We start from the raw sequence: 25,280 nt of genomic DNA on the forward strand, positions 1-25,280 counted from the left end.
GGGGAGTGAAGGGACCCCCCGAGGGGGCGGTTCCCGTTCCTGCGCGGAGCCGGATGTTTGCCGATCTTTGACAGGCGTGGCCGAGGGAGCGGTGCCCGGGCGCGGTGAGCTTCGGGGCGCGGGGGGTCTTCTCGCGCGGGGTGGGGGGAGCAAAGGAACGGGTGCAAGATGGAAGGGTTTGAGCTCAGAGGTGATATTGGCCCCAAGTCGGGGGTCCCTGGCCTTTCCGCTGGGGGGATTCCTCGGCTGCTTTTGCTGACTTCTTCCTGCGGGAACCAAGGAAGAGGCCACACCAGACGTCTAGTCAGGAACTGGCCCCTGGGGAGGGAGCAGGCTTCTTGATGCCGTCGGGCCATGCACCAAGACTAGGAAATTTGGGGGAAGTGTGCTAACCTTATTACTCAACAGGCCAGGCTTTCATCTCACGTTCTTAGCTTGTGAAATGATACAATTACCTTAGTTTTGTTGTTGCTTTAAATCTGTGCAAACGCGATTGTAGTGCAAAGGTATTGTAATGTGGTGGAATTTGCGTGGCTGTTTTTTTAAAAAAAATTAATTCTGGAGTCATTATTAGGAATTGTGATTCCAGAGATTTCAAGTTGCTTCTCGCTGTTCTGTGCAAAGGGAACAGTAGAGGAGTGTCTTTGATTGACTCTATTGGCCACCTCTTTGAACCCTATGATTCATAAGAGTGAAAGTCACTTAAGAAATTATTTAAGGAATGACTTTCATCAAGAGACCTCCTCAAACAAGTAGATCTGGATTGGATTAAAATCCTATCTCTATGAGTTGTATGACCTTCATCAATTGCTTTTTTTTTTTTTCTGCTCCTCGCTTTCCTCAAACTAGAATGGATTTAGAAGTATATGTGAGACAAATGCTGCTGTGAAGTTAATAGTTTTGTGTCCATTTCAAATTGCTCTATAGGCGGACAAATATTAGTTCCCTTTTACATTTAGGAAAACAATTCGTTCAGCCATTCAACAAATAACTGAGTATCTATAGTTTGAATAGTTTTTTTAAATGACTTTATTTATGTATATATATTTATTTATTTCTGTGGTGCTAGGGATGGAACATAGGACTTTGTGCATGACAAGCAGAGTGCTCTACAACTGGTTTATATCCTTAGCCCTTGGATACGCTCTTAAGCAAGTTTTCAGAGAGTTTCCAAACCCTCAAAATCGCATGCAAGATTTCATGAAGTGTTACTTAAAAAATTACCTTTAAGGAGCTGGGTATGTGGCTTAGTGGTAGAGTGCTTGCCTAGCATGCATGAAGCCCTGGGTTTGATTGCTTAGTACCACATAAATGGAAAAAGCTGGAAGTGACACTGTGGCTCAAAGGGTAGAGCACTTGCCTTGAGCACAGAGAGGCTCAAGGACATCGCCCAGGCCCTGAGTTCAAGCTCCAGGACCAGCAAAAAAAAAAATAATAATTAGATAGTTGTACAAAGGAGTTGTCACTTAACAAAGCAATTTATTTATTTATTTATTTTTGTTTTACTTTTTTATTGTGAAAATACTGTACAGAGGGGTTACAATTACATGGGCAAGATAATGAGTACATTTTTTACCAAGCATTGTAGCCTCCTCCTTTGTTTCCTCTTCCCATCCAACAAAGCAATTTATGGATACAAAATATCTCCATTTATGTCACCCATTTCAACATTCTCATCAAATCCCTTCCCTACCCAGCAGTGTCAGTTTTTCTTAAGAAAGAAAATCCACAGTATTGTAATTTCAGAGAGGTCCACCATTTCCTAAAAGTTAAAACAACAACAACAACAACAACAAACCTTTGCCCAGAGTGATTTTCAAAGGGGTGAGAGAGAGAGAGAGAGAGAGAGAGAGAGAGAGAGAGAGAGAGAGAGAGAGTGTGTGTGTGTGTGTGTGTGTGTGTGTGTGTACTTGCTGAGATGGAAATAATAGTCCCAGAGCAGGAAGTATTGTGCAGTGTGTAGCAGGGCTTGCTGTTAGGATGCTTCATCTCTATTTTGTTAGAATTTTCCCATTGGATCCCCTCACCTTCCCACTGAATGGGATAAACTTTCTATCCCAGAGAAAGCAACAGCTGTGGGTTGGAGGGATATGAGAGAGGTCAGTAAGGCAGGGAGGGCAACATTGTAATTACTCTGGAAAAGGAGGTTCCCTGGGAGTTTAAGGAGGTCAGATTTGGAAGAACTGTGGGAATAGAGGAGTCAGCTGGAAAAATGGTGGGGTTCAAGCTCAATTCCCATTTATTTAGTCAGTCCTGGGTCTTGAACTGAGGGCCTGGATGCCCTTTGCTTAAGAATAGCCAAGACTATCACTCTACCCCTTTGATCCACACCTCCACCCCCCTCCTCCGTGTTCTGGTGTTCTGGTGGTTAATGGTAGATAAGCGTCTCATGGTCTTTCATGCCAGGGCTGGCTTTGAAATGTGATCCTCAGATTTCAGCGTCCTGAGTAGCTAGAATTACAGGTTACCATTGCCAAGCTCAACTCTCTTTTAGATTTGTGTTTTCCATTCTTCATATACAGCTCACACATAACTCAGCTCCTACATGCTATTTCTAATTCTGCTCACCAAATACTGGAGAAATATATTTCTGGAAGGAACCTTTGCTTCTACAGATGAAGAAATTTAGGTGCAGATAGGAAAACAGCTTGCTCAGGAACTTTGTACCTCAATGACAGTCAAGATTGTAACTCAGGGCTGGGAAGGTGGCTCAGTGGTAGAGCACTTGCCTTGCATGCATGAGGCCCTGGGTTCAATTCCTCAGCACCACATAAGCAAAAAGAAAAAAAGCCAGAAGTGGCGCTGTGGCTCAAGTGGTAGAGCGCTAGCCTTGAGCTAAAGAGCTGAGGGACAGCACCCAGGCCCAGAGTTCAGGCCCCACGACCGGACCCAAAAAATTAAAAAAAAAAAAAAAAAAAAGATTGTAACTCACTTTTCCATATACCAGACTCCATGCCTTTTCTAGCTTGTCAAGTGCCTACTTAATGCAGGAATATATCTTTGGATAATTTGTGAATAGGGTTAAAGGAGCACCTGGTACCTGAGCAGTGATAGAACACAAGGCTGGAGGGAAGAATCACGGATGGAAGAGATAATTTTGAGCTAGATTCTGTTCCTTACTAGGCTGGGGGCCTTGTTGGGAAATGGCCCAACAGTCTCCTCCTGATTGGACGGAGGAGAAGCATATAGATGGGAGGAGGAAAGTGGGAAGAGGTGATGGGCCTTAGGGAAGTTGATTCCTTAAGACTGAAGGTTGTGTTGGAGAGCTCCGCCATCAAGGGGAGTGAGGAGCTGGGTTTCAGGTGAGGGCTTGAGTGCTCATAGAGAAGAATGCATTCCCACATGTGACAGGTTAGCTTTTGTGTTTGTGGACAGTGACCTATATTTTGGTGGCAAGAAAGCTGAGGAATAGAGTAGTGGAGAAGGCCAGAAAAGAGGGAGAGAGAAAATGGCTTTGGGCTGTTTGGCTGCTAGCTTTGGCTGAGGAGCTTGCAACAGCTTTTCTTATTGACTCAGTGTGGTTGCCCTAGTAACAAGGAGGTTGTTGCTAGGCCCTCGGAGCCAGTTCACCATCCAGAGCCCTGGGCTGTGATGTGTGTGGGAGATTGTCAAGTCATCTTAGAGTCCAGAGTCTATAGATCTCAAATGGCAGCTTTTCTTTTCTTCTTCTTACCCACCCTCGGGTCCTGTCAGTTCTTATCTGCCTTGCTGTTTCTGTGACCATATATGTCACATTTTGGGCTCCAAGAATGTAGCAGGCCTTGGAACAACCTCTTCTTTGGGGCTGGCCAAATAGATTGAATTGAACGTCCTCCCTCACCCATCTGGTGAGCTTGTGGTGGGAAAGGGAGGTACTTCTCATAGGGCTGAGGGGAGAAGGTGCCACCACCTCTGGCTGAATCCCAGACCTACAGAAATCTGGTTTTAGCACTGGATATTTTCCTGCCATGCCTGATTGTTCTGTACTTCGTCTCGCCTTCTCAGCAGTCTGGATGTCATGAGCAGCCTCCTTTCTCATATGTGCTTTCCAATTCTTAGGCAACATGTTGGTTTTCCTACCTTGAAACTGGCATCCAGAGCTCCCACAGGTTAAGAGGCCAGCAGGGAGCACTAGGATTCATACAGATTGTGTGCTGGCAGGCGGATTCCACCCCTTGTTACTGGTTCTTGTCCTGAGGCAAAGCCAACTGGGCCCCTCAGCCATGATCTTTTCTGTGGGTGCTCTTGGTGGCTGCGTCCTCTTTCTGTGGGGAGGAGTGGAATAGTCAGGATCACAGCTGATCTGTTCCAGGCATGGTGTTTAGAGACTCAAATTAGAGATTCCTTAGTTCTTGTCCCATCAACCCCTGTAACTAGTGAGGCTGTGAGGCTACTGTGCTTCAGGAGCCCCGAGGAAAGAGACATGAGCTTTTCTACCCATTATAGAGAGCATCTGACCAGGCCAGATGGGTGGCAGGCAGTGTAGGACCTGGCACAGTCCTCCCTGCCCAGCTGGTGACCTGAAGGGAGGTTCCGAGCTGTGCCATCTCCTACCCCAGCTGCCTTTCTGGCAACATGCTTCTCAGAGCTCTTGGCAGAAAGAGAAGCATTGAGGAACTAGGAATTAGAGAGCCAAGAGTAGGGGCAGGAGGCTAGCTGTAAAAATTACAGAAGGTAAAAAAGAAAGGGATTGCTGACTATAGACCTCCCTCCTCTCCCAGGTTTCCCTTCAGTTTCTGCTGCAAGGGACAGACTTGGCCATGGACCCACTCTCAGAACTTCAGGATGATCTGACTCTCGATGACGCCAACCAGGCTCTGAACCAGCTGAAGCTGGCCTCCATTGATGAAAAGAACTGGCCTTCAGATGACATGCCGGACTTTCCCAAGTCAGGTGGGCATGGCCACTCTGGGCAGCTGCAGGCACCTTAGACAGAGACTCCTCTTCCCTGCTGATCGTGCCCTCGGGCACAGAATGGGGATGTAGACAGCTCCAGGGTGGGGCAGGGAACACAAGCCTCACTGAGAGGGTCATAGAAGGTGAATCTCAGAAGAGCACCATGTGAGCCCCAAATGGTTCACCCCTGACTTTTCTATATTCCACAGATGATTCCAAAAGCAGCTCCCCGGAACCTGTCACACACCTGAAGTGGGATGACCCTTACTATGACATTGCCCGGCACCAGATTGTGGAGGTGGCAGGTGAGCATACCCAGCAACATAGCTTCCTCTACACAGTCTGTCCCCACACTGTTGTCTGACCCTGGCTTTGGATTCCCAGAGCACATATGCTTTTCCTTTAAAGCACAGTCTTGATTATGATCACTGGCTGATACCTTCATTCACCACCACTTCCTGACTATGGCCTTATTGTCTCCATCTGCAGGTGGTATGTGGGAGGCAGTATGGTCTAGTAGCTTTGAAGTCAGAAAGTGCTGAGTTTGATCTCCAGTTCTGCTCTCTGAACTCTTCCCTCCTTGTAGGTCACTGACAGTGTTACAGTAATGAATATATGTCAGGACCTCCCCACAGCCAGGACATAGATGGCCCTGAATCAGTGGCCTTGCCTTTCTCCTTACTCTGCTCCATCTCTTTCCTTTGGTCTGATATCAGCTTTTCTCCCCAACATGCCCTGGAGAGGAGGGGGTGTTTCAGTCCTTTTTGGGAAACCCTTCTTCCTAGGAAGTCTAGAGTGGGCAGAGTCTTCTTCCAGAAACCTTCTGTGCAGCATCAAGTTGCTGGCTGGCCGAGAATGGGTACAGAGCCCCCCTTTGACTCTGCCTCATGGAAGTCCCTTTGTTCCGTTCATAAGGCAAGACCTAGAAGAGACATAGAACAGGAGAACCCTGGATAAGCTGGCTCCCAGCCCCAGGATTTCATTGCTAGAAGAGGTACTCATGAGGTCAGGCAACTAGAAGCAAGGAGTTAGTCTTACCTCACTCTGAGGCACAAGGAATCTGTAGAATGCTATTGCTAGAGCCCAGTGTCCTGGCTGAGGACACTCTGGACAAGCCACATACCTGGAGGTACCTGGCCAATGGGAAGCAGCTGAGAGCTCCATCACGGATGCTGGGCTCAGAGCAGGACCAACTGTTGAAAGGACGGTCCCTGGTGTATAAGGTGTTTCCTTGACTTCTGTGTTCATGGACTTGCCCTAGTCTGGGTGGGAGTCTTTGGCTCTTGCCTCTTTCTCTACAGAAGGAAGATTGAGTTTCTTCTTCCCTTATTCTGACCTGGGCACAACAGGAGAGTCCCCTGTGGACATCAGTGTGGTAGGGGATGTCTGCTTGATGGAGTTTATCCCAACATCCTCCTCACCTAGTGATCAAGTCATAAGGCAGATTGGGCAGAGACTAAGGTGTCCCTTGTTCCCTGTAGCAGCCCTGCAGTGTGTTTCTATTTTCCCCAGGGTGTGACGAGCCTGAGGGGGCCCAGCCAGGTAGGTGTTAGTCCTGGCTGTCTGTGCTTGGGCTGCGACCTCTGGGGTATGATCAGGGGAAGGCCCTTGGGGGAGGACAGTGGGGCCAGCTTAATTGCAGCCTCTCTCTGGGGAGCTGGGAGCTGGTGCTGTTTGGGAGCTGGAAAGAGAGTTTATGGGAGACATGGCACAACAGGGTGGAGACTGTGCGAGGACACACCCAGGACACACACAAAGGGAAGGAGCTCTGGAAGAAGGGGAGGCCTTGCCCAAACCAGGCCTGGTCTGCCTTAGGGGCTTAGGGGCCTCCAGGTAGTGTGCCTTATTGGTTGGTAAGAACAGCCTGGATCGGCACTGGCAGAATAAGACTCATTTGATGAGTCCTTGGTGAGGTCCCTGTGCTAGAAATGGAACACAAACAGGCCTGTGGGGAAGGAAGAATGGGTTGTGTCCTCGACTGCTCTTCAGCCTGTGTTGGTCCCACTAGCAGTAGCTGTCATGCTTCTTAGACAAATTTGGGGGTGTGTGGAGGTCTTTCCAGTGGTGTGCTGGTAAATGTTTGACAGTGGACTCTTGGAAAGGGGGATGGGGGGTGGGGAGCCATGACTGTAGCATTTTCAGTTTCCACCCTGGCTAATTTCAAGCTCATAACATGATGTCAACTGGTTTGCAAAATTCCTGACAATTTATAGCAATGTTTGAGCCATCTCCAGCACACCACAGGCTCTATGGCTCAGCCCCCACCTTCGGAGGCCTGGCCTACTCTGCAGGTTGTAGGTGGGGCCCAGTCTGATCTGGTGGTGCCCAGAATGCTGGCTGGAGAAGTTGTCCAGTTTCTGATTAACACCTAGGCCACCCTGGGAGAGGCCCTGATTGGTATCTGGGGAATGCAGAGGCCTGGCTGTCTGGGCTTGTCATACTGAACCCTCCCCATTGAGCCCTCCCTCTCCCCAGTGCTAGAAACACAGCTGCCAGCTCTGTCACACCCTTAAGTCTCCGATGGGAGTTTTCTGGGCCTCTTTACATGGGATTCTTGTCACAGTAGTTGCTCTGCTTCTTGCCCAGTGCCAGGCCACACAGGGACTTGGGTGATGGAATTCCTCTTAAGGGAATGGAAGATAGGGTCAGACCCTAGGAATATCCTACTTTGTTCCTTACTTGCCTTGAGAATCTTGCCATCCTATTCCTTACTGCTCTCTGTCAGCCCTCATGCCCATCTTGGCTTCACTCAGTGTTCATTTCAAGAATAATATTGTAAGCTGGGTGCCAGTGGCTCATGCCTGTATTCTTAGCTACTCAGGAAGCTGAGATCTGAAGATCATGATTTGAAGTCAGCCAGAGCAGCAAAGTCCTTGTGAGACTATTGTCTCCAATAATACTAAAAAAAGCCAGAAGTGATGCCGTGGCTCAAGTGGTAGAGCTCTAGCCTTGAGCCTAAAAAGGCTCAGGACAGTGCCCAGGTCCCCTGAGTTCAAGCCCCAGAGCTGACAAATGCAAACAAACAAACAAGAATAATATTATAGAGATTTAGAATAAACCCGGTATTCAGCATTTAGAACTCAGTGAGGGAAACCTCAAGAAGTTTATAGTCTAGAACAGCTCAATGGTGGGTTACTTACCTAGTTAAGTGTGAGGCCTGGATTCCGATATCCAATATCACACACACACACACACACACACACACACACACGTTTGCAATCTGGAGGAGTAGGCCTGGCACACACACACACACACACACACACACACACACACACACACACACACACACACACACTTACGTTTGCAATCTGGAGGAGTAGGCCTGGATTCCGATATCCAATATCACACACACACACACACACACGTACGTTTGCAATCTGGAGGAGTAGGCCTGGATTCCGATATCCAATATCACACACACACACACACACACACACACACACACACACACACACACACACACACACACACACACACACACACACACACACACACACACACACACACACACACACACGTTTGCAATCTGGAGGAGTAGGCCTGGATTCCGATATCCAATATCACACACACACACACACACACACACACACACACACACACACACACGTTTGTAATCTGGAGGAGTAGGTTTTAAAGCTGGTCACAGGCTTCATTGAGACTATGAAAGGTCTCCTCAGGTTGCCAATCATTTTCTCTACAAAAAGTATGCGTGAGCTGGGCATGGGTGGCTCACACCTGTAATCCTAGCTACTCAGGAAGCTGAGATCTGAGGATCAAGGCTCAAAGCAAGCCTGGTCAGGAAACTCTGAGACTCTCATCTCCAATAAACCATTCAGAAAATTGGAAGTGGCGCTGTGGCTCAAGTAGTAGAGTGCTTGCCTTGAGCTGAAGAGCTGAGACACAGCACTCAGGCCAAGAGTTCAAGCCCCAAACCAACCAAAAAAAAAAAAAAAAGCATGCATGTGCTTATACTATTTTCATGTTGATATTATGGAGTTGGGGGATCTGCTGAGCTCTTTGGTGAAGTCCTACTCGAGAACACACAGCTCTTGTGCTGTGGCGGGCTGTGAGGTGGGCCTCACTCAGACTGCTGCTGTAACCACTTATTAGCTCTTCACATTCCAGGGCCATAATAGCTCACAGACCTGCCCTGCCTGAGTTCTCAAACTCTGCCAGTGGGGCTGCCATTCCTGCTGGACTGGGGAAAGTAGAGAATGCTTTTGGAGTGTTCCCAGCATTCTGGACATTTCCTCTGCTTAGGTGGGAGAAGGCAAAAAACATACCTTCTTCTGGATTCATGGTAGGAGCATCAGATTATCCCTCTGTCAGACTACTGTTTCTTCCCCTATCAGAACCAGTAGGAAACAAGTGGAGGAACACAATGCCAGAGCCATCCAGCTGGTCTACAAGGAACATCAGGGTTAAGGCTAAGGCATAGGAAGAGAGTAGATGGTACCTGGGCCTTCAAAGTAGGCAGTCTGCCTGCATGGAATCCTAGATTTGATAGATGGAGGCAGAAGGATCATAGTTCTAGGCCAGCCTGGTCTACATAGTGACACTTTGTCTCAACATTTAAAAAAACAAGTGGAACTGCTGAATTGAACTGTGCTGCTTCTTCACACTGGCATGTAAAGGATTCTCTGTTTATCAGTCTGCAGAAATTCTGTCCCAGTCTTTGGGAAAGTCACTGTCTCATCCAGCCAACTTATAACCTAATCAAGAAACAAGAAACAAACTCAAATGAAACTGCATACCATGTAACAGTGACCTGTGATTAGTCAGGCTGCAAACACTTAATATTTGACACAGAGTTTCTCTGAGTTGTCTATGCTGGTCTTGAAGTTTTGGGCCAGATAATCAGTGTATGCCACTGTATCCAGTTACCAACATTTAATGAATACCAGTCATGTGCTGGACCAGTAGTAGAGTTCAACCAGACATGGTTCCCTCGCTTCAAGCTGGTTGTGAGCCATAAGGAGATGGAGTATAAACAATTACACAGCAGAGTCAGTGTGATGACTGTGGATGACAGTTTATGCTGGGAACCATGAAAAGGGCCAGCTGACTTACTTGGGGGAGGGGAAGGAGGTGATTATGTCTGGATCTTTTGGTTCATAGGGGTTAGCCTAGAACAGAACTGTCTCCAGAGAGTATGAAAAACAGCAGAGGCACAGCCCAGTCTGGCATCCACAGCCTTGGCATGGACAGGCCATAGGGCTGTGTTGAACTGTGCATGTTACAGGCCTTAAGAGATGTCCCAAGCCCTGAGAGTCCCATGGATTATTTCAAGGACCCGGTCCCACAAAGTGTTCAGTTGAGAGGTATGCCAGAATAGTAAGTAGAGTTGGGGAAGGTTAGTGTTTGTAGTACTGTAGGGCTACCATTAAGGCTTGTTAGGAGAACACAGCATTTTTCTGGATTTTCTAGGCTGGGCTTTAGGTACTGATGGAAGAAGTGCTTGCACCTTTCAGTGCTAATAGAGCCAAGGAGGAGTGGGTGCTGATTCAGGGCTGGACAAGGTAGTCAGCCAGAGCAAAGCTCCAGCTTTTCAGCTGGCCATCCTGGATACATTCCAGAAGCCTCTTTCTGCCCATCCAGTGAGAGCCCAGCCTTAGCCCTAAAGAAAACCATAAGAGTTTTGGGAACTCTCTGGAAAAGTACTGACTCCTGGGCTCTGTCAGTGACCAAGAAGGATCATAAGGATCATGGCTTATTAAATAGAGGAGATGCCCAGATGGGGTGAGCTGTTCTTAGGGAGAGTGGAAGGGCAGACCCTTCCTGCATTTCAGGGACTGTATAGGTGGTCTTTTATTTGCCTCTGAGACTGGGGAAGTAAGGAAGTGCAGCTTTGGTGTCTCTGGAGAAGCAAAGGTTGCAGTAGTGGGGAGCAGGCTTTGGCTATTTGTAGCTTTCCTGGGAGCCCCTGATCCATGCTGGGTTTGGAAGAGCCTCTTACTTAGGGGCAAGGACTTGTGTCTCATGAGCTTCCTGGCTTCTTAACAGAGTCAGTGGTTAGATCACCAAGATGATGGCTTTGGGCAAATATCTTTCAGACATTTTGCTTTGCTACAGCTTTCCATATTCCTCTGAACTCTCATGTTCTCTAAAATATTACTAATGGGGGCAGTGATGGAGCTCAGGGCAAAGTGCTTGCCTGGCAAATGTGATGCCCTGGGTTCGATCCTCAGTACCAAAAAAAAAAAAAAAATTAAAACTAATAAAAGAAATCCTTAATGGGAATAGATGATTTTTAGAAGTGTCCAGAGTTTAATCTGGGTCAAGTGTGGTCAGTAATTTTAGTTGTAAAACTAGAAAAGTGGTGGTGGTGGTCAAAAATAAGACAAGGCTATTAAGTAGTGAGATGATTTTCCTCCATAACCTCTGATTTGCTGAAATGATAGCTTTAAGAGGTTTTTGCAAATACTCACTGCTCAGAGTGGCTCTGAAGACAAGTTTTAGGGAGGCTTGTTGGTATGATGATATATGATTTGGTGAAGGTGAGGGTCTTTTTAAAATGTGGTAACGTTTACACAAAAGTCACATTTTGGGGTTGGGAATTTAGCTCAGTGAAAGAGCACTGCAAATGTGAGTCCCTGAGTTCAATCCTCAGCAGTGCAAACAAACAAACCTCCATCACTTTAAAGTGTACGATGTAGTGGTATTTAGTACATAAATGATGTTGTGGATCCATTACTTTTGTGTGTGTGTGCCAATACTGGGGCTTGAACTCAGGGCTTCATACTCTTGCTTAGTTTTTTTACTCAAGGTTAGTGCTCTACCACTTGAGCCATACGTCTTCCAGCTTTTTGCTGGTTAATTGGAGATTAAACTTTGATCCTTTCCAAGTTTTTATTACCCCCCATATCAACTGTGTGCCCATTACGCAGTCCTATCCGTGTCCTCCTAGCACCTGGAAAACATTTCTTTACATGTTCTAGATACATCATGTAGTATATGTTGGTGGCATATATTAGTATTTCATTTCTTTTTGTGGCCAAACAGTATTCCACTGCATTGATATTGATATTCCACCACATTTTCATTATCATTGATGGGCATTTGGATTGTTTCCAACAGGCATGACTCTTTTTTTTTTTTTGGGTCCGGTCATGGGGCCTGAACTCGACCTGGGTGCTGTCCCTCAGCTCTTCAGCTCAAGGCTAGCGCTCTACCACTTGAGCCACAGCGCCACTTACGGCTTTTTTCTTTTTTTGCTTATGTGGTGCTGAGGAATCGAACCCAGGGCTTCTGGCATTCAAGGCAAGCGCTCTACCACTGAGCCACCTTCCAGCCCCGGCGTGACTCTTTTTTAAAAAAAAGTCTGGGCTGGGAAGCTGGCTCAGTGGTAGAGCACTTGCCTTGCATGCATGAGGCCCTGGGTTCGATTGCTCAGCACCACATAAGCAAAAAGAAAAAAGCCGGAAGTGGTGTTGTGGCTCAAGTGGTAGAGCGCTCACCTTGAGCTGAAGAGTTGAGGGACAGTGCCCAGGCCCAGAGTTCAGGCCCTACAACCGGACCCCCCCCCCCACCAAAAAAATTTTTTTTTAATAAAATAAAATTTTAAAAAGTCATGTCTCAGAAAAGCATAGAGACTGGCTGAGTTGGTATGCACCTGTCCTCAGGAAAGTATGAATAGGAGGATCACAGCCCAGACTGATCCTGAAATTACCTTGAGAGCAACACACAGGAAGAGAAGGGGAGTTGTAGGTGTGGCTCAAGTGGTAGAGCTCCTGTGCCTACCAAATGTGAGACTGGCCTGCACGCCCTCAGGTTCAGATGACTGCCCAGAGGTAATATACATGGGGTGCTCAGGCCCCCATACTCACTGGCACAAGTCTCCAGGCTGGCACCTTGAAGTTCATCACCTTTCTGTGGTTCATCTTCAACACACTGTGCTCCACCTTTCTCTGCACTAGGAGATGACAAGTATGGGCGGAAGATCATTGTGTTTAGTGCTTGTCGAATGCCCCCAAGCCATCAGCTGGACCACAGCAAGCTCCTGGGGTGAGTACCCATGGGGAAGTGGGGTGATAACCTTTGCTTAGACCCCCTAGGTAGCCTAGAGCTGTTTGCCTTACAGGCCTCCCTGCCTTGTGGGGGTGGGGGTGGGGGCGTGGCACTTTCCTCTTCCCATAAAGGGGGTGTTTTATACCTGGAGGGGAGCATTGGACTTGAGACTAGATTTGGTTTCTAGTCTTGGAAGCTTCTGCATGGCTTTGGCAGTTGCCTTTGAGCCTCATTTTCTTACCTTTCAAGGAAGATAATTAATATGGCCCTCTTTCCTGATAAGAAGTCAGTCATTAACAGCCGGGCACTGATGGCTCATGCCTGTAATCCTAGCTACTCAGGAGGCTGAGATCTGAGCATCGCGGTTCAAAGCCAGCCCGGGCAGGAGAGACCGTGAGACTCCTATCTCCAATAAACCACCAGAAAACTGGAAGTGGCGCTGTAGCTCAAGTGGTAGAGCACTCGCCTTGAGCTGAAGAGCTGAGGGACAGCGCCCAGGCCCAGAGTTCAAGCCCCACGACCGACAAAAAAAAAAAAAAAAAAAAAAGAAGTCAGTCATTTAAAGTGAAATGCCTTGAAATGTAAAATGCCAGCCAAATAATTACAACTCTATGATATTTCTGGTGTGGTTGTTTCTCATTTACAGTTGTAATTTTTCATTAGTATTATTTTGTGCTAAAGATTTCTGTGGATTTTATGTGGATTCTCTTTGCCATATGTATAGCAGAGATGGGGGTGGGACATGTTCCGAGAAGCAGAGCAGTAGCTGGCTTTACTCAGTACTATCTTTTTTTTTTTTTTTTTTTTTGCGGGGGGGGGGGGGGTTTCCGGTCGTGGGGCCTGAACTCTGGGCCTGGGCGCTGTCCCTCAGCTCTTCAGCTCAAGGCTAGCGCTCTACCACTTGCGCCACAGCGCCACTTCCGGCTTTTTACTTTTTGCTTATGTGGTGCTGAGGAATTGAACCCAGGGCCTCATGCATGCAAGGCAAGTGCTCTACCACTGAGCCACCTTCCCAGCCCCTCAGTACTATCTTGTACTTCTTTACTGGCCAGTGTAAAACATTCCCTGAAATTAAAATTTCCGTAGTGCCCACAGCATCTCTCTGAGGTCCTGAGTGGTTGTGTGTCTGTGGAGAGTATGGGGTAGGCCTAGGAACAGGCCTAGTGTCATCAGCCCTGTGAGCCAGGGCCTGGGGCTCCATCTTTATAGCATCTGGGAGTTCTTTCTCTCTGACCTCCGGACTTCTCAGTGGAGCCAGGAAGAGTCTTGCCCAGGCTTATGACGTGGTCTATTTAGGAGCAGGCCACAGAACTCAGCCTGAGGGTGACTGAGTCATAGGCCCCCTGTCTAGTTTTTTTCATCCTCTCTAATGTACCAGGTGACAGATTCCTGGCCAGATAATAGTCCCGGGGGAGGAAGTCAGAGTGTGGAGATAGGAAATCACCTAGTTTTCAGGAGGCAGTTGTTAGGGGGAAACTATTTGTTCTGGGGCTTCCTCCAGGCTCGGGAAGTCCTCTACCATGTCCTGCTGTGGTTTCTCCATCCCTTCCCACCTGCATGCTTGTAGGCACACACATGCACATGCAATAATGCTTGATCATAAATTCCTGCTGAGAGCAAAGAGGTACTTCCATCATGGATTAGTCTCTCCTGTTTCTAGTCAGATGAGCTCAGCGTTGGCTTAGTCAAATTCTGGGACACTTCCCAGCTCCCCACCCACTTCTGGGGGAACAAAATGGAAAATGCCTGATGCTTGTACTCAAAAGACCAATTAAACTTCAGCTATGCCTTTTAACTAGCTGTGTACTTTGGGGCAACCCTTTTCTGAGCCCTATAAAAAATAATTAGGCCAACCTCACAGGATTATTGTGGGCAGTAGGTAAGACAGTATATGTGGAATGCAATTATGTACATTTTCAAAGTATTTGGAGAGATTAGAAAGATGTAAGAAGCTATGAAAAATAGACAAGGGGCTGGGAAATGGCTCAGTGGTAGAGCGCTTGCCTTGCATGCCTGAGGCCCTGGGTTTGATTCCTCAGCACCACATAAGCAAAAAGAAAAAAGCCGGAAGTGGTGTTGTGGCTCAAGTGGTAGAGCACCAGGCCCAGAGTTCAAGCCCCATGACTGACCCCCCCCCACAAAAAAAATTGTGTGTGTGTGTGTGTGAACACACAAAGTCTCTTGAGTGAAAAATGCTTGAGCGAAAATGCTCAGGGACCATGCCTAGGTCCCAAGATCAAGCCCCACAATTGACAATAACTGATGTTGGCAGGGATATGGCCAAAAAGGAACACTACTACACTGTTGGTGGGAATGTAATCTTGTTCAACCACTTGGGAAAGCAGTGTGGAGGTTCCTTAAAAGACTCACCATAGAGCTTCCCTATGACCCAGCAGATCCACTCCTGGGTATTTATCCAATAGACCACAAACAAGGCCACGCTAAAGTTACCAGCACAACATATTCATTGCAGCATTGTTTACCATAGCCAAAATATGGAATCAACCCAGATGCCCCTCAGCAGACGAATGGATCAAGAAAATATTGTATATACTATATATATATATACCATGGAATTCTATGCTTCCACCGGAAAGAATGATTCTGTACCATTCATAAGGAAATGGGAAGACTTGGAAAAAAATTATATTAAGTGAAGTAAGCCAGACCCAAAGAAACATAGATTGGGGCTGGGAAGGTGGCTCAGTGGTAGAGTACTTGCCTTGCATACATGAGGCCCTGGATTCGATTCCTCAGCACCACACAAGCAGAAAAAGCCAGAAGTAGGTGCTGTTGCTCAAGTGGTAGAGCGCTAGCCTTGAGCTGAAGAGCTGAGGGACAGCGCCCAGGCCCAGAGTTCAGGCCCTACAACCAACAACAACAAAAAAAGAAACAGATTGCATGGTTTCGCTCATTTGTTGTAACTAGAATGTACCTATAAAAGAAAAAAATACACTTGGACATGATAAATTATACAGGACTCTAGACATTCACACAGTGAAACCATAGGAGGATATTCTTAGGAAAGGATCACAAAGGCTCAATAGCTATGTGCCTTTGAGCATATAAAATGATATCTAGGGCTGGGAAGGTGGCTCAGTGGTAGAGCACTTGCCTTGCATGCATGAGGCCATGAGTTCGATTCCTTAGCACCATGTAAGCAAAAAGAAAAAAGCCAAAAGTGACGCTGTGCTCAAGTGGTAGAGCACTAGCCTTGAGCTGAAAAGCTGAGGGACAGGGCCCAGGTCCAGAGTTCAGGCCCCCATGACTGGACCCAAAAATAAATAAATAAATAAATATTGAAATGAACTCCAAGAAATGGAAACAAGTGGTGTTTTTTGTTATTTTGCTTTTTGTTTTTGTTTTTTGTTTTTCTCCTTTGTCACTGTTTTTGTTTTCTATAGCTTTCGTCTTGTATGTCAGTTTTACTTGTTTTGGGAAGGGTAAAGGAGAACACTGAAATGATGGGACAAACAGTAAACAAATGCAGCTGTGATACTTAGTGTAGGCACTATGTTGAAAATGAACTTGTGGGGGGAGGGGTTCAAGGGGGAAAAACTGGGAGAAAATGAGGGAAGAGGTAACATCATTCAAAAAGAATGTGCTCATTACCTGACTTAGGTAACTGTAATCCCACTGTACATAACCTTTAAAATAACAACAACAAAATTCTGGGCATGGGGTTGGAGGCATGACTCAGTTGGGTGAACACTTGCCAAGGAGTGAAAGCATTAGGTGCCTAGTTCAAGTTCCAGTCTCAGACCTAAAAGAAAAATTTCCAGGCATGGTAGTTCCTGCCTATAATCCCAGGCATCAGAAGACAGAAACAGGAAGGTCACAAATTTAGGTCATACTGGGCTACACAGCAAAATCCTGTTGGTAAAAAACAAAAAACCTGAAGATACTCATCTCTGCCACACCAACAAACTGCTCTTTACTCTTTCTGTAGTGGGTAACCACGATTCTGACATCTGACTTTACAGATTAGTCCTGTCTGCAGCAACATCCTGTGAGACGTTCTATTTATAGCTATCCCATGACTTCTTTAACCAGTTCCCTGACATTCGACAGTTAGCTTGCTGTGCAGTGTTTTGTTTTTTTCCATCATGAAAGTCTGGTGTGAACAGCCTTCTACAAAAATGTTTCTGTTTATCTCTGTCTCCTTAGGAAAAATTCCTGAACATCTTTTACAGGATCAAAGAGCATGCACACTTTTTAGTTTCTAAGAAACATCACTTTATTGCCTTTTAACAAACATTCATTAGCCAGGTGCTGGTGGCTGACAACTATAATCCTAGCTACTTAGGAGGCTGAAATCTGAAGATTGTGATTCAAAGCCAGCCTAGGAAAAATCTGAGCTTCTTTTTGTTGGGGGCGGGGGGGCTTGAACTAGGCCTGGTTACTGTCCCTGAGCTTTTGTGCTCAAGGCTAGTGCTTTACCACCCTTTTTTTGTTGTTGTTGTTGGTCGTGGGGCCTGAACTCTGAGCCTGGGCACTGTCCCTCAGCTCTTCAGCTCAAGACTAGCACTCTACTACTTGAGCTACAGAACACTTCCTGCTTTTTCTGCTTATGAGGTACTGAGGAATCCAACTGAGGGCCTCATGCATGCAAGGCAAGCACTCTACCACAGCCACCTTCCCAGCCCTGCTTTACCACTTTGAGCACAGCACTACTTCCACTTTTCTGGTGGCTACTTGGAGATAAGAGTCTTAGGACTTTCCTGCCTATGCTGGCTTTGAACCACAATCCTCAGATCTCAGCCTCCTGAGTAGCTAGGATTATAAGTATGAGCCACTAGTCCCACTCTTACCTCCAATTAACCACCAAAAAGGCCAGAAGTGGAACTGTGGCTCAAGTGGTACAGCACTAGCTAGCCTTCACCAAAAAACAAAACTAAATAAAAATCCATCAATAGATGATGTTATAAGAAGGTCTGTTGTCACTACAATCTTTGCTATTTTCTTTTTTTTTATTGTGAAAATACTGTACAGAGGGGTTACAATTACATGGGCAAGATAATGAGTACATTTCTTATCAAGCATTGTAGCCTCCTCCTTTGTTTCCCCTTCCCTTCCCATCCCTTCCCATCCTCCCCCCGCCCCCTCACAATCTTTGCTATTTTCATAGCTGCAAAATGCTATCTTTTTACATGACAGCTTTTGTAAATAACAAAGTGCTCGATGTGGATATTGAGTAAGTTATTGTAGCTAATAATGATTGGAATCAATAGTAATCCAACATTAGTGATGTCTCTTGGCTTCCTTGCCTCGGCTCGACACAGCACTCAGGGGACTGGTCTTAGGTTCCTCTCTCTAGGTAAGATCATAGAACTGGGCACTTAGTCAAATCCTAGGGTACTTCTCAGGAATCTTCCTTTCTCCTGCGTCCTTTGGTATATGTCCTTAGCATTTAGGCCTGCCCAGCCTGGAGTGGTACAACCTGGAGTGGCAGCCTGGGAGCTGCTTTGACCAACTGCAACGAGGCTTTACCCTAGATTCCCTTCCTTTCTCTCTTTGTCCATTCCTTTCATACTTCTCAGTGAGCTCCAAGCCTCCTGTGTTTGTAATTAGCATAGGGAACCTGAGGAGACGTGGCTCTTTGGTCCTCTCACTAGTGATGGGCACAGGTGACCTGGCCACCCTGATCACCTCCTGAGCATGATGTTTTACAGTCTGCACCAGAGTTTGCATGTAAGAGACAGAGCTGTCCCTGGGTCTAAAACACAGCCTTGGACTCTGGACACCTCATCTCCAAGTTCTACAATAGCCATGATACCTGTGACAGACACCTGTCTTCTCTGCTCCAGCCTCTCATTCATAAGATAGGGAAGGAATGAGATAATGTATTTGAAGCCCTGGGCTGGCACTAAATGCTTATACTGATAAGCTCTGTGTCCTTATCACTGACTAGGTGATTCTGGGAGGAAAGTGTCATCCCTTGCCTGCAGGTAGGCAGAGGGTCAGGCTTAGAGGTCAGTGTTCAAAAATGAGAGCTGTGATTGTTATTCCTCCAGGAAGCCCAGCCACCACCTCTGGTGATTATACCCGTTATACCACCGGAACAATGAAGGGAAAGGCTTGTCTGGAGGGAAGTGTGCTGAGAGCAGGAAACTTTAGGCACCTGTGTCTGTCTTTTTTTTTTTTTTTTGCCAGTCCTGGGGCTTGAACTCAGGGCCTGGGCACTGTCCCTGAGCTTCTTTTTGGTCAAGGCTATCACTCTACCACTTGAGCCACAGCACCACTTCTGGTTTTTCTGTTTATATGGTACTGAGGAATGGAACTCAGGGCTTCATGCATGCTAGGCAAGCACTCTACCACTAAGCCACATTCCCAGCCCCCATGTCTGCCTTAATGGCCATACTATACACAGCGCAGATCTGAGCAGGGATTTCCTTTCCTTTCTTTTCCCTTTCCCTTTCCTCTTTTCCCTTCCCTTCCCCTACCCTCTTCCCTTCCCCTTCCCCTTTCCTTTCCCTTTCCTTTCTTTCTCTCTCTTTCTCTCCCTTCCTCGCTTCCCTTCTCTTCCCTTCCCCCTCTCTCCTTCCCTCCCCCCTCCTTCCTTTCTTTCTTCCTTCCTTCCTTCCTTCCTTCCCTCCCTCCCTCCCTCCCTCCCTTCCTTCCTTCCTTCCTTCCTTTGGTGTTGGGATGGATTGCAGGGTCCAGGCATGCTAAAGTAAATGCTCTCTCAGAGAACTACATCCCAGCCCAAGGATTTTCTCTTGAAGGTACCTGAAGCACACACTGGACCAGTACGTGGAAAGTGACTACACACTGCTCTACCTGCACCATGGCCTGACCAGCGACAACAAGCCATCCCTCAGCTGGCTGCGGGATGCCTACCGGGAGTTTGACCGCAAGTGGGTTGGCATGTAGTGGGCTTCCGGCCTGGGAGAGGTAGCGCTGAGCTGCCTGCTCAGGCACGAGTCCCACCTAGGTAAACAAGAATTGGAAGTCAGAGGGCCTGGGCTTAAATTCCTGTTTCCCTATTTGCTCTGTAACCTTTCGTGTTACTTAACCTCTCTGAGCATGTTTCCTAATCTGTAAATACTGCAACAGCAGTATTTACTTCATGCACCTGCCATGAGTAGTCAACTCATACTATCCTTTAAGTGCCAGTCCTGTAATCTGAGGCATGAGTGTGAGGCTCCCCTGGAGTACGCAGCAAAAGCCTATCTGGAAAAAGAAAACCAAGAACCACTCTTGTGTCTCCTATTCCACCCATTCACAAATTTCCTGTCTTACTACACAGGTACAAGAAGAACATCAAGGCCCTGTACATCGTGCATCCGACCATGTTCATCAAAACCTTGCTCATCCTCTTTAAGCCCCTGATTAGGTGAGCAGACCCCCAGGCTGCTGTCCCTGTGTGTCTCCTTGTCCTGTGAGCAGATGCCCCGGTGACGAGTTAGGGTTAAGCCCCGCCATCTGAGCTGGGAGGGTAAGGGAAGAGCAGCAGCCTGCATGTAACCAGGCTCTTCCCTCCATTGGGCAGCTTCAAGTTTGGACGGAAGATCTTCTACGTGAATTACCTGAGTGAGCTGAGTGAGCACGTGAAGCTGGAGCAGCTGGGGATCCCTCGCCAAGTGCTCAAGTGAGGCCTGGGGTGGGAGCTTCTGGGCGGGGACCACATGTGCCCTCTGACTTGGGTGTGTGTGTTCTGGCAGTGGGGGTGGCAAGATAAGCTGGCTCAGGGATCCCAGGTTAGAGAAGAAAGCCAGTGTCATGATTCAGGCCGCCAGATAGTGTGGGTTAGAGCCAAATCAAAACCAACGTTTGGCCAGGCACTGGAGGCTCATGCCAGTAATCCTAGCTACTCTGGAGGCTGAGATCTGAGGATCTGGATTCATAGCCAGCCCGGGCAGGAAAGTCCTTGAGACTCTTATCTCCAATAAACCACTAGAAAGCCAGAAGTGGCGTTGTGGCTCAAGTGGTAGAGTGCTTGCCTTTAGCTGAAGAGCTCAGGGACAGTGCCCAACCAAGCCCAGAGTTCAAGCTCCATGACCGACATAAATAAATAAATAAGTAAATAAATAAATAAAACTCAGAAAAGGCTGGTAGTGGCACTGTGGCTCAAGTGGTAGAGCCCTAGCCTTGAGCAAAAGACACTCAGGGACAGCACCCAGGCCCAGAGTTCAAGCCCTAGGAACAAAAAAAAAAACAAAAACAAAAACAAAAGAAAGAAATCAAAACAAAAAAACCCACCTTTGCCACTTGCAAGCTATGTGTATTTTCTTGGGGGGGGGTGTGAGGTAGGATTATAGTAAGGTTGGTCAGTGAGACTACAGAGCCAGAGGCCTTGATCCTTATCCCCCCCTTCTTCCCCAGATACGATGACTTCCTCAAATCCACGCAGAAGAGCCCTGCCACGGCCCCCAAACCCATGCCACCACGCCCTCCCCTGCCCAACCAGCAGTTTGGGGTCTCATTGCAGCAGTGAGTACGGGAAGGGTGGGCAGAAGGGCGCAGGGGCTGCAGGGCCTGGCTGGGCTGGTGGCAGACCTGGCTCCCCATGTTGGTTCCCACAGCCTCCAGGAGAAGAACCCCGAGCAGGAGCCCATTCCAGTTGTGCTCAGGGAGACCGTTGCCTACCTGCAGGCCCACGGTGAGTGCCACAGTCATGAAACCAGGGGACCCCCAACCTCCAGCTGCCCTGGAGAAGCTCTGGGCAGGGCTGGGAGCCAGCCTCCCTCATTTGGGAACCCCAAGACAGAGAGTGAGCTAAGCAGCTATCATGCACAGAATTTGGAGACTTATCAGGCTCTATTTTCTTCTCAGCTCTGACCACAGAGGGCATTTTCCGGAGGTCAGCCAACACCCAAGTTGTCCGTGAAGTACAGCAGAAGTACAACATGGGTGAGTGGTCTAGAGGTGTGTTAGGCCCCCAGATCCAGGACTGTGTGTGTGTAGGTGTGGGAAGGCATGGTATCACCGTTGGGAGGGCCTCTCTGAATTCTGCTGCCCTGAAAATAAGGTCCCAGCTTCTCTTCCTGCCCTAGGCTTCTGTGGCTTTTGATGTCACTCCATAGGTCCCACTTGTGCCTGGCTGTTCCAGGCCTGCTGCCTCACCTTCAGCCTCTGGGCCCTGAATGAGAGGTGCAGAATAACTGATGTGTGCTCGGAGTTCCACTCTACCCAGCCAGCCCCTGTCACAGGAAAGAGGAGGGCGCAGGTGCAGAAGGGGCGCTCTTAGGGAAGCAGGGGCTGAGGGCAAAGTTAGGAAATGGGGCCTTGCCCGGCCTCAGGGATGCTTTCTCATGTGGGTCCTGCTACCTCTACCTCCCCAGGACTCACAGTGGACTTCAGCCAGTACAATGAGCTGCACCTGCCAGCAGTCATCCTCAAAACCTTCCTCCGGGAGCTTCCTGAACCCTTGCTAACCTTTGACCTGTACCCTCATGTTGTAGGCTTCCTCAGTAAGTTCTTCCCTTTTCCCTCCCATGCTTGGTCCAGGAATGAAGGTGGGGGTGGGGTGCTTTCCATCAGTCTATTTGTCCACCATGGCCTGTAAGTCTATGGGCCAGGGTATCCCCACTGCCTTAAGACTTCCTGAGCAAGCCCAGCACCCCTGTAACCTGGACCTCGTTCCTCAGACATTGAGGAGAGCCAGAGAGTGGAGGCGACACTACAGGTTCTCAGGACGCTGCCAGAGGAAAACTACCAGGTGCTTCGTTTCCTGACTGCCTTCCTTGTTCAGGTGAGACTCCACCTCCACTGCCCACTTGGGGGTGGAGGGAGAGGGGAGGAGGAGCTGTCTTCCCTGGCTGCTGCAGATGGGGTTGCCAGGAGGCGGAGGCAGGGGCTGTGGTTTCCTGCCACATGCCTCCACCCCTGCGCCCTCCACAGATCTCTGCCCACAGTGACCAGAACAAGATGACCAACACTAACCTGGCTGTTGTCTTTGGTCCAAACCTGCTGTGGGCCAAGGATGCTGCCATCACCCTTAAGGCCATTAATCCCATCAACACGTTCACTAAGTTCCTCCTGGATCATCAAGGGGAGTTGTTCCCCAACCCTGATGTCAAGGAGCTCTGAACCCACCCTCTGCCCACTGAGTACCCCTTCTCTGGCAGTCCCAGTTCGGACTGTTCCTCCTGGTATCAGCGTTACAGGATCCTGGGACCCCCTCCCCCATCTAGGAAGGGGCAGTGAAGCCCTCCACGGAAATTGTAGCCAACCAACCAGGCAGCTCCTCCTTCCCCTCTGTCTAGTCCTCCTCACCGGCCCTGGAGGCCTTGCTATTATTGTCAGACGTTTTCTTCGCCTTATACTTCTCACTGCCTCTCTGGAAGCCTGGCTGCAGCTGAGCGCTGCAGAGCTGGACTTGGCTCTTCATGCGGGAGAAGGACTCAGCCCTAGTAACCCTTTTCCTGCTTTCACTTACGTCTGTTTCCCTGGTAACCATGGGGGACTAAATCACTGCCGGCTGGGCTGGTAGCTGGGGCTGGCCCACTCCTTCTTGACCATGTTGGGGTGTCTCCCTGACTGGGTCAGTTGCCCTGATTTTAAAGTCCTATTCGGTATTGGCCTGGATGCAAGTCCCCTGCGCCTTTCCTCCCTGCTAATGGCTCAGCCTTGGATAATTCCACATTGAAGGAATGACAGGACTGGAGTCAGTTTCCTATTTCTGCCTCCTAGATCTGCCTTTGCCAAATGGTACTGCCCCAGTGTGTCTTATCCTAGTTCTGTCTTGGATGACAGAACTTAGAATCTGCATCCACTGAAATAGGGACCTCCCCTCCTGGGGAGAGCTGTTATGTCGGGATAGGGCCAGGGATGAGCAGGCTCAGCCCTGTGCCTTGCCTGTGTGTTCTCGCATGCGCACATCCTTGGCCATGTAGCTCTGTCTGTGTGGGGTCACACTGGTCTCAGCTGTGGCCAGAGGTGACGTAGTGCCTCCGGATCTACGGTGGCTCCCTCCTCCAGCCTGGGAATTCTTAGAGGAGCAGAGGCTCAGAAGACCCACAGGAGGGGATAGAGATTTTTATGCTAGATCAGCCCCTGCAGGATGGATTCTGGCAACCTCCCCAAGGGAGAAATGGGGCTCCAGAGCCCCATTATCTTTAGAAAACCTGGACCTCCATAGTGATTGATATTCCTCATCTACTATTTTGATGAGCCCTAGGGACCCTCGTCATGTAGCTTTGTCCCCTGTAGCAGGGAAGTACCTACAGTGACCCTGCTGCCATAGCCACCACCAGGCAGAACAACTCCAGAGCCTGTAGTATGGGAATCCCCAGTGACTTGCTCCCAGGGGGGGCCAAGCCCTCCCTGGGCTCCTCTCGAGGTGTGCTGGGGCCTGGAGCTGCTGCTGGTTCTGTCAGTCCCTGTGTTTCTCGCTTGGCCCTGGCCTGGGCTGCTCTGCTTTTGCTCTTCTTTGTATAGTAAAGAGCCAACTGCTCTCAGCCCCAGTCACTTGGGGAGCCTTTTGGGTTTCTTTTGTCTCTCTCCTGTCTTTTGCCCCATTGGTCTGTACTGGGGGCACTTGTACTGTGAATCAAGTGTTCACATTCACATTTAATAATTTCCTTGGCACCAATCATGTATTTCACCATTCGCACTTTTTGTATTTCAATAAAAAATGAAGAACTGCTCTTCTCACTGCTAAGTTGAAGTCTTGAGAATGGAACAGTGGGTGTGGTATGCTTGTGAAATCACAGGTGCGTTTCTCAGGAAGGTCTCTTCCCCAGTCCATCTGCCCCATCCTCATCTTGTTCACTTGTGAGTTAGTCAGGGCAGCTTGGAAGTGTTAACTGTCACTTTCCACTAGAACTTGGGCTTGAACTCAGGGGCTCACACTTTCTATTTTTATTTTTGTCCATCATGGGGCCTGACCTCTGGGCCTGGGCACTGTCCCTCAGCTCTTCAGCTCAAGGCTAGCACCCTACCACTTGAGCCAAAGCTCCACTTCCAGCTTTTTCTGCTTATGTGGTGCTGAGGAATCGAACCAGGGCCTCATGCATGCAAGGCAAGTGCTCTACCACTGAGCCACCTTCCAGGGGCTCACACTTTCTTTGCTTGCTTAGTCACCTATAGCTGGTGTTCTACCCCTTAATCCAATGCCTCCAGCCCTACCTTTTTGCCTGTTGTTTTTGGAGATGGAGTCTCAAGGATTTTTATCTGTCCAGGCTAGCTTCAACTCCGAGTCTCAGCCTTCTGAGTAGCTAGGATTACAGGTGTGAGCAACTAGGGCCCAGCTCATCTTCCACTTTTTGCACCTGTAGCAGCCTGAGAGGTAAGGCTTCCCACCTGGCTGCATGGAGGCTGCGAAAAATCCAGTTTTCCTTCTTTTAAGCAGATTGTGCTTTAAAGGTTTAGATGGTAAGTTTTGGGTTCAAGCTCTAGCTCAATGGTAGAAAGCCTTCTTAGTATGTCTATGCAAAGGCAAGTGGGGGAAAAAA

At 48.3% G+C, this 25,280-nt stretch overlaps 1 protein-coding gene across 1 annotated transcript; it reads left to right on the plus strand.

The window, feature by feature from the left end:
* The first annotated feature begins 31 nt into the window (after positions 1-31).
* Positions 32-24,487, plus strand: Arhgap1 (Rho GTPase activating protein 1). The gene is made up of 13 exons (XM_070032438.1): positions 32-104; positions 4,701-4,872; positions 5,085-5,180; positions 12,792-12,879; positions 19,608-19,739; positions 20,132-20,218; positions 20,375-20,473; positions 21,208-21,315; positions 21,408-21,484; positions 21,658-21,735; positions 22,167-22,295; positions 22,473-22,576; positions 22,726-24,487. Exons 2-13 carry the CDS (start codon positions 4,740-4,742, stop codon positions 22,912-22,914), a joined length of 1,320 nt encoding a protein of 439 aa, XP_069888539.1. The 5' UTR covers positions 32-104; positions 4,701-4,739; the 3' UTR covers positions 22,915-24,487.
* Positions 24,488-25,280: the final 793 nt, after the last annotated feature.

Source organism: Dipodomys merriami, unplaced genomic scaffold (genome assembly GCF_024711535.1).
Source record: "Dipodomys merriami isolate MVZ:Mamm:240054 unplaced genomic scaffold, mDipMer1.0.p SCAF_21, whole genome shotgun sequence".
In the NCBI taxonomy this organism is placed as follows: Eukaryota; Metazoa; Chordata; class Mammalia; order Rodentia; family Heteromyidae; genus Dipodomys; species Dipodomys merriami.

Excerpts from the sequence above, each read along its gene's own strand:
- Arhgap1 (XM_070032438.1), top strand. The coding sequence starts at position 4,740 with ATGGACCCACTCTCAGAACTTCAGGATGATCTGACTCTCGATGACGCC. Across the intron at positions 20,474-21,207 it reads ATCCCTCGCCAAGTGCTCAA|ATACGATGACTTCCTCAAAT; the intron begins GTGAGGCCTGGG and ends CTTCTTCCCCAG. Across the intron at positions 21,485-21,657 it reads TGCCTACCTGCAGGCCCACG|CTCTGACCACAGAGGGCATT; the intron begins GTGAGTGCCACA and ends TTTTCTTCTCAG.